Here is a 9,383-nt window from a genome sequence, read left to right on the forward strand (position 1 = left end):
CTGCCACCGCCGTTACAAACATAATCCTGTCTTGTATTCAGTCAACAAAGTCAGTTGTAGACAATGTCAGGGATAGAAAAGGTTGAATAGTGCATACCACGTTTACGGTAGCTGGTCAAAGGGAGGCAACTCTGTTTTCAGATATTATGTTCGCATTTGAAAAGTACGGAAGTTATCCTGACGAGACCTGAATACTGTTGGTAAAATGCTTACAGGCGTATTGTCAATAGAGGCATCACCTGTAGCTGTTCGTACTGGGCTAAAATGACTTTGTTTTCTGAATGTGGCAAATGTACGTCATAATGACGAAAGGTTTAATGAAATGAAGTGCACTGATGTTTTAACAGCTTTAAATGTTCTGTTTTGTGTTGAACTCATTTTCCAGAATTGAAATAGTATTTTCCTGTTTTAAATCATACCATGATGGACATTTGTTCTTCATCTCATGTACATGAAACTTTGTAACAACCATTGTACCTGTTACCTATTGTTCAGGTTGTGAGAAAGGGAGAGAAAACGCATACGCTTACTTATGCTATTTCTAGTGATATAAACAGAGGTACGGTTTGAATATTTGAAACGATGTACAATATGAATGTTGTATAGCACTGTGATCGAATTACAAATTATGAATATGTTCTGATTACTGACTTGAATAATCATTTTTTTATTCAATTCAATTTAGAAAGTTTGTGAATTTCTGAGTAATTTATCATTATCACTGTGAGGTGGAGGTATTCCTGTTCGTCAGAGATGTTTGTATGGATAAGAGCGACAAAACCCTTTGCATAATCACAAGAAATCGCTGTTGTAAGCCGACTCCATTTTACGATTCTGACTTTATTAAAAGCATCACTATGAACTTTCATTATTTCCGGGAGATATTTCCCATGTAAGCCCCAATCCGTAGCATTCTAAACTTAATAAATATACAACGCCAGAGAATAACCAGTCTTGATTATCTACCAAAACACATTCCATTGGGCGTAAAAGGCAAAATAGATGGGGAAAACTATAGGAATGGATAACTGATAATCACTGATGACACCACGTCTTCCGAAAGTGTACGCATGTCCTGCCCAACCGGTAGCAGCCGCGAGTAGTAAAATCTGACTCCATGTGTAGGAGCCGCCATTGGTACAATCTGACTCCATGTGTAGGAGCCGCCATTGGTACAATCTGACTCCACGTGTTCTTGGGGTAAACTTGCAAATGCAGAAAACACAAAGAAACTGTGATTTGATAAATATATTTATTTCCCAAACATGATGACTGATGATATGCCCCCTGTTTACAGATTGCTGTATAGTAGACCTGAGATTACAATATTTCGAAACAAGGTAAAAAGGTATGGTCGAAATGATAAAAACAGTTTGTTTTCATATTTATGTAATATTTCTTCTACCAAGGTGAAATTACACTGACAAAGAGGACCGTCACTGCAGGATGTTGAGAATGTCCTCCCATTCGATCGTGCATCTCTCTTTACATGTCCATAGTGCTTTGATCAGGTCCAGATAGGTGGCCGAACTGCCATTCCACTGCTTCCATTTAGTGAGCATAATCAAGATCTGCATATACATTGAACATGGGTGTGCAACTCTGCCCTGTTGGATAGCCACAACGCTGAGCCCAAGTTCAATCCCGACGTGCTCAAATCCCATCCCGATATGTCTCGCAACAAGTCCGAGATCTCGTGGAGTTACAGGAGTCTTCAGTCTCTCGTTCACACAGCGTTTTGAACCTACACAGAAATCTGTATTACTTGATATAACACCAATTCTACCACAAAGGCTCACATTAACAGGTTTCTTTCTGTTTTGTGTGATTGACATAGGGTATCGAATTAACCTTTATTCATCTCCAATGCTCATCGATATTCCAAATAAGCAATACAAATTGACAGAAAAAAAAGTTGCACAAATCGTCCCATATACATATATGTCATCATAATAACGATCAAAATATGTTGAAAGTTATGCTGAACACATATGGCATATATTGCCAAATTTCTGACATGAAATCATCAAATCATGATAAAGAATGTCGCACAAAATGATCAATTTAATGGGCAGTTATAATTTAACGCACCTCTGCTTATGATCTGTTGGATGTAATACTCGATCAGCTCTTTGCTTGACTGGTGCATTCTCTAGAACGAAAAACACACACTATCAGTTGTGTGTTGAGATGATATGCTGTAGTATTTCCTGAAAGGCGTTGAACTCAAATACAGTATTATTCTTCAGGTGGGATGGAACTTCCACACTATAACACTTAATATGGAATGATAACTTCCACACAATAACACTGAATATGGAATGATAATCAGAGACAATGTCTGCCGGAACAGGAGTGAGTATATAAAGACTTTGAACAGTATTTTCGTTACCTTATATCCACTATTAAGCATACAGAATGCCACAAGTGTAGTTTTAAATGATGTGTACATATATTAGTACCATTAGTGTACCTTAATGAACATATCTAAAAGGGCGTTATTAAGACGTACCTGATACTGAAGTCCAGGGATGCACGAGGCAATATTCCCCATGCTCCCTATACGTATGACACTGACGTGCACTACTCTGTCTGTTCAACTGATCTGACTGAATCAAGAGCTCTAAGCTATATGTGAGCACTGCGGGAAGCCCATACACAAGAGGGCACACTACTACACTTTCTCTCGCGATTGCTTCAACCAAAGATTAAGAATTTCGGATTTTCGGATTTTCGGATATCCAAACTGATATAAAGGCGGAGTGGTGTAAGAGATTATAATAGACCTATGTGGGGGTCATACCTCTTGCACTTATTACATATTACAGCAGTGTCGATAACTGACACGTGGTCACAAAAGCAACATGCGTATGCCGCTTACACAGGGTTACGATGGTTTCTGAAGTAGGAGTGTTGTCGCCAATACAATCTATTACTGTAGTGTATAGATGAGAGAGCAGTCACAGCTTCACTCAGATGCCTCTCTCCACTACGTCCAGCTGTTCAGTCAATAACCAAGCCATCCTGTTCAAGGTGCCATGACTTATATGTTAGTCTTGCATGGTAGACCATAGACATGGGAATATTCTCACAAAAATGGTCTATTAAAAAGGATAATAGGTCTCAATCTAAATAAGTATCTAGAAATCATGACAATACGTGTGATAATGCAAGACAAAACTAAATAAATGCTGAATACAATAGCTGTCGTACATTGTTGATACTGGGGGACCTGGTCAACGTATAGGATATATGTGGGCGTTGTTTTGGCCTTGATATGGAATACCGACTAACATATATATATATTCTAGGCTTTGCTTGTAAACTGCAATCAGCAGCAAAAGAACAAGACCATAGAATGGAACAGAACTTGATGTTGGACGTGTCGGCAATACGAAAATGTCCATGATTGGACTATAATAATGATTGGATATCTTCTTCAGCTGTAGTCAAGTCGTCTACACGGACTTTCTTTGTTCCTACGCCTTGTAAAACATCTTTCAAACGGAGGTAATGTGATGATCAACAACATTTCTATTAACAATTCGTTCGTTACATCAATTTCGTTACATCAATTTCTGGTGAAATATTGCTAAAAGCGGCGTAAAACATTACACCCTCACTCACTCACTCTTCCCCGTGAACACATGAGGCAGAGTAACTATTTGTTTCAAAGGACGGACGGACAATTAGCAGTTGCTTAACTATAATGTCTGTCTGGGATGATAATTGTAATATTGTTGTCTCTAGCTACAGCTGCTATACAGCGTTTCTATTGCTGTTGATATGTAGAATATCTGTGAAACAACTGAATCTGTACGTTAAGCTAGGGCTGAAGCCCAGAAGACAAAACATCTTCAGTTAATCATGCATGCTTACAGTATCTTCTATAATTAGTGTAAAACGTAGCATTCATGAAATGTAATCTTCGATTCGCTGATGTTATTATTCAGTCGGTCAGGAAAGATAAATTTCGTTTCACAGACCAAAACTAAGCACCCATCCATCGTCAGCTACATAGAATTATAATTCTGCTACATTTGTTACATGTAGGTTATAGTAAACTCCGCATATCCTATCACACACGAAGTGAAGAAACGACAGACATATTTATGAAATCCGGAAATCCTGTTACTATATATGACATTTGTTCCTTTCTCAATACCAGCTTATCATCAGTTTGTGTGTGGCATTGTAAAGGAATGACATTTGGAAACACACGTATACTTGACCTCATTGAGTACAATTATGAATTACGTCATCTTTAAATAAAACCCTTTCTGTAATTGGAATAGATCTCGATTAAACGCACATCATAAGCATGTGTTCAATGTGTTCAACTTCAATGAAAGCAAACGAAAACGCTGAACAGAAATGAAATCATTGTTCCGCTCTGTGCCGGTCACTGGTGGTTAATATGGAAGGATGGGTTATCTTTCGTGCCAATTCTCGGGAAAGATCAAAAGTTGTAGACTTTTAAACATTTTTGATAGCCGTGATAAATAAATAGCAATAATCACATCTTTACCAGTCTTTCATATGTACAATAACCAACAATATTGAGAAAGTCGTGCATTCATATATACATGTGCACACATTCGAACACATTCATGCACTGGAAACATGCTGCATCCCCTAACTTCCCTCTCTGATCCCAGCACATCCTTACCTTATGCCTGTATTATCATCATACTACACGTAGGTGACCAAACATTTTATTTCAGACACTACCGTAGCGTCATGTCTTTACATATGATAGTTCCTTGTATGTCCCACGACACTTAACATGCATGACACGAAGTATGACCCTTATATGTGTCACACAGTGATGGCCGTCTCTTTCACATGTACTGCAGTTGATAAAGAAGGCCTACCCGATATCGAAATCCTGACAAGCATGACCTAATATTCCCCATGATCATATCCCATCTACGAATCCGCAGCGTATGATATTGTGACACAGTTAACACAACGTAGCCAGCCCAGTTTATACATGCATGACTGATGGTAGGGGACTCCCTTGTACAATTTACCGGCACATTGTAAATCTCAGACGTATGTAACCAACAAATTACTGTCATTTCTCTAAATCACGGACTTCGGATTTCCGGGTTTTCGGCTATGAATCACCATGTCATTCAGTTACATAGATTGTCAGATGTGCTCCTATCGTTTCCAGAGTGAATGAGCGTTTCAATTTCATTCGAAAATATGACCCAATGTTTGTTAAGCAATTGGCACACTCTCACTGCAGATACTAATCTATCGGACTAGGACTATGGTTTGTCTGAAAGGGGGTTGCGCACTACGCAATAAAACGAAACGAAACACACTTCGGGCATATCGCAGGGAGTTCATGCAAGATGTAAACAAGACAATCCGACAATCCGACATAGCATATGACGTTTCGTTCATTTGTCAAAATCAGTTCATAACACTGTGGTTGAGACAAGCAGTTAGTTCTAGGTAGGATACGGACCTCATGTTATACTACTCATCAGGCATTTAGTACAGGCTGGGCCCTGAGGTATATATGAAAACTAAGTGGTATTAAATGTAATGGAGATGAAGGAAACTCCCTTACAAACAACATGAAGGTTTATCTGAAAGCATACGACGCCGTTGGGTTCGGATGACACCCACACAGCTGAGTGACCAACTCTGACCACCTGATTCGCTCCAGTCAGCTCTTGCAGCAACCATAGGATACTGGTGCCTTATTCATCACCGGAATATACACAGGGCAGATGCAATGTAGTATAATCACATGATCATCATCAGTAGCATAAGCTGGGACGCTTGGAACTACTATCAGACTGTCAGTAACACCACGTAGACTAACATAGACTCAAACATCCATATGTGCAATGTATGAATGAACAAAAGAACCTGTAGTTTTAAAAAGCAACATTTATTCGTGAAACATAAGGAAGTATCAAACATGTACGTTATTCTTAACATATACTAGAGCAGTGAGTCGACAGTGTTGTTGTTAGGTCAGGTGTGCACTACGAATGACACACTAAGTCGATGGTGATTTGAGAATGTTTAGTATGGCATCCATTTCGAGCGTACATCTACCTCTGCATCTCCACAACGCTCTGACGAGCACAAGGCCAGTGGCAGATCTGCCATTCCTCTCCTTCCACTTGGTGAGCATGTGCAAGGTCTGCATATAAAGTGAATGAGGGTGTGAAACTTTGCCTTGTTCGATCACCACAAGATTGAGTCCAAGTTCGATTCCAATAGATTCAAACCCGATCCCAATATGATTTGCCACCAGGCTGACACCTTTCTGAGAAACAGGGATTCTCAGTCTTTCCTCATTTACAGGGCCTACAAAACAAATTAACATCACGTTTTATGATTTAAAAAACGTGAATGAAAATTATAGATGAGTCTTGAGTTTTGAGTAATTTTGTTTTTGACTTTTCAAAATTATATTTTAACAAACACTTTACAAATCAGAACAGATACGGAAAGTATGTTGCGAGACATAGTACATCTTAATATATGCAGAGGAGAATACATATTCTCTCCACGTCTACAGTATAGCATATGTGTACTTAAGATATTATACGAGTTTCATATTGTATATTTAACATAATCAAATTGATCAAGATAAAAAGGACATATTCAATGACATTAAATAAACGAACCTGTCAATGTGACCAATGGATTATATGAACGGATCATCTGGTTGTGTGGCTGGCGTAGTCTCTGGAAGGGAGATGTTTAGACCATCACATGTCATGTATAAGATTAAATGTTGCAAGCTTATGTCATATATACTTTTCGTGCTGTCATACACACACACACACACATGCACACACACGCACGCACGCACGCACGCACGCACGCGCGCGCGCACGCACACACACACAGAGAAATAAAGACAGACTGTATAAGACCATGCAACCACAAACGCGCACATCGACATGCAAACAATGAGCTCGTTAGTTTCTAATAATTAAAGTTCACCTACCCGATACCCAAATCCGGACCAGCATGACACATAATTCCCCATTGTCGGCTCTGTACATACGTCTTACCCTCTGCTTTACTGATCTGCTGTCCGTTCAATCGCTTGCTATTTATATGTAGGCTTTGTGAAGGGGATTTCCCTAAACTTGTCGACAATAATTTCTGTTGCAGAAAACCAAAACCGCCGAGTTTTTATCGACGGGCGTTTATTGAAGTAAAACGCATGCTATACATCATAAATCCGAAAATCCGACTTGTTGTACATTCACTTCACAATGTCAACTAGTTGTCGGAAACGTCTTTAGGCTGTGTGTGTGTGTGTTCTATGTGTGTGTGTGTGTTTTGTGTGTGTGTGTTCTTTGTGTGTTCTTTGTGTGTGTGACAGCGGTTGAATCATCTCACATCTACTCCCTACACATCAAGTTGTGATTAAAGTGACATGCGTGATAATAAAGGAATATCTGCTATACTCTCATCCTGTTGAATTGAATGTACTGGTTACAAAGAGGAATATAGAAAAATGGCTATAGTGTACAACAATGTCAGATTATACCAAATAGACTCAATATATTATGTTTTAGATAAGATACTAACGTTACAGTTGGTGAAGTGCGCTTTGGTTATTGCAGAGCATGTGTCGGATCTTAAATAACTGACAATTGAATAACTATTTTGAAATGCATTGATATTTTTTAATGGAATTGTGACATGTTAATAAATCCAGTTGGAACGGAGAATCTCTAATTGACTGTGTCGGATTTTCGGACTAGCTAAGTTACGAGACAATTAAACGTTGTTGTCGTCTCTTGAATGACTTGGCGATCGACTAGGCCTGTCCTATACTCTGAAGCGGAGATTTTTTTATTGGAAAGTACAGCATAAGTAGTATTTCATTTCAATGGTTTTCATAGTTATGTTGCAGGTATTTTACATGAAGTAAAATTTTAAACTCCCGCTTTTGACAATGTTATTGAACCCAAGGGGTAAAAAACACTTAACATCCACGTTAGTGTTCCTGGATATAATGCTAGTAATATGTGACGTACATTAGTGTAGAAATAGTACAAACTATACAAACATCTCGTGCTAGTGATGTTTCAAGGTGAATGTCACGTGGACCAATATGCCTTCAGCTTCAACTTATGGCATCTATATTTTCCTGTTTCTTATGTACTGAAACGCATGTGCATATCATTCAAATTTCCTGGAAAGACACATTTTTCTTACAACTTAGCTTAAATTCAATCAAGGTTTGGCATCACAGGCCTAACCAAGTCATCCCAGAAATAGGAAATTAGGTATTTTTTTTACTAAATATGACATGCTACCTGTCAAAGTGATTTGCAATTCTATCTCCATACTATGACCTTTACAGGGAGATTTCACACCTCCTTACTCACTTACTTAAATGGATCGGGTGGTCATGCTTGGTGACTTGGTTGACAGCGTGGCGTAGTAACCCGACGACGTGAGTCATTGCTCATGATAGTGATCCCTGGATTCCTTGGTCGAGACTTGATATTTACAGGCCACCGTGATATGTCAGGAGTATTGCTGGTAGCGGCATTTAGCAACAACAAATAGCTTACATCTTTTGTGAAATTGATGAGAGTGGCGGGTGCTTCTGGTAGAGCATTACATGCTAATCATTCTGTGGAATACCTGGTGTCATCACTGATTTTCAGTGATTCGTTCATTTACTTCTCATCACTATTTTGATCTGTTCCATGCATAAAGAAAGTGACAGTATGTCAAGCTTCTCTATAATTGAGATCATTACTTGTTATTGTGTCATTCGAATTCTTTATCAAGCTATTTGTGGAATCGAAAAGGGTATATTATTGAATACATAAAATCGGATTTTCGAAACTACTAGAATTTTCACCACTAAAAATCTGTTGCAATGGTGCATAGATATGAGTGCAGTCACAACTTTATTTACACAAGTTTCGTCATTACGCCAATCTTTTCCGCTATCCCTTTGCAGTCAGCATGCAAAAGCTTTCACATATTATCCTTCGATAGTTGTCTAAACGTTTTATGGTAAAAGTGTAGAGGACTTGATAGGATAACCATTTCCTTGTCTGTGACGGGTGCCACCAGTGGGACAGGATACCTTTTCGCGAACTTCTGGTATCATCTGTATTTGATTTCATACCTGAGAACCACTACCGCCCATGACCAGTATTGACAAACTTCAAACCAGGAAATATTCTTACAAATAGAAGAACACTAATTATCGTCCATAATCAATCAGCAAGATTCTACGACCGGCAAACCCTTGTGAAATTGTTTTAAGTAAGAGATAACAGATAAATAGTACACTTCACAGACTGTTCAATCGTGACCGGACACTGTAAAATCAAATGATATTGTGAGACGCAATTATGTCTTCGGAT

General features: G+C 38.7%; 1 protein-coding gene across 1 annotated transcript; it reads right to left on the bottom strand.

The window, feature by feature from the left end:
• Positions 1-6,022: 6,022 nt before the first annotated feature.
• Positions 6,023-7,027, bottom strand: LOC139459854 (death domain-containing protein CRADD-like). Its single transcript, XM_071241565.1, has 3 exons — positions 6,986-7,027; positions 6,660-6,720; positions 6,023-6,336 (listed from the first exon to the last, which is right to left on the bottom strand). Exons 1-3 carry the CDS (start codon positions 7,025-7,027, stop codon positions 6,023-6,025), a joined length of 417 nt encoding a protein of 138 aa, XP_071097666.1.
• Between the last annotated feature and the right edge of the window lie 2,356 nt (positions 7,028-9,383).

The sequence above is a fragment of the Haliotis cracherodii genome, unplaced genomic scaffold, assembly GCF_022045235.1.
Source record: "Haliotis cracherodii isolate W230 unplaced genomic scaffold, xgHalCrac1.p SCAF_13, whole genome shotgun sequence".
In the NCBI taxonomy this organism is placed as follows: domain Eukaryota; kingdom Metazoa; phylum Mollusca; class Gastropoda; order Lepetellida; family Haliotidae; genus Haliotis; species Haliotis cracherodii.

Excerpts from the sequence above, each read along its gene's own strand:
- LOC139459854 (XM_071241565.1), bottom strand. The coding sequence starts at position 7,027 with ATGGGGAATTATGTGTCATGCTGGTCCGGATTTGGGTATCGG. Across the intron at positions 6,721-6,985 it reads GGTCCGGATTTGGGTATCGG|AGACTACGCCAGCCACACAA; the intron begins GTAGGTGAACTT and ends TCTCCCTTCCAG. Across the intron at positions 6,337-6,659 it reads TCCATTGGTCACATTGACAG|GCCCTGTAAATGAGGAAAGA; the intron begins GTTCGTTTATTT and ends TTTGTTTTGTAG.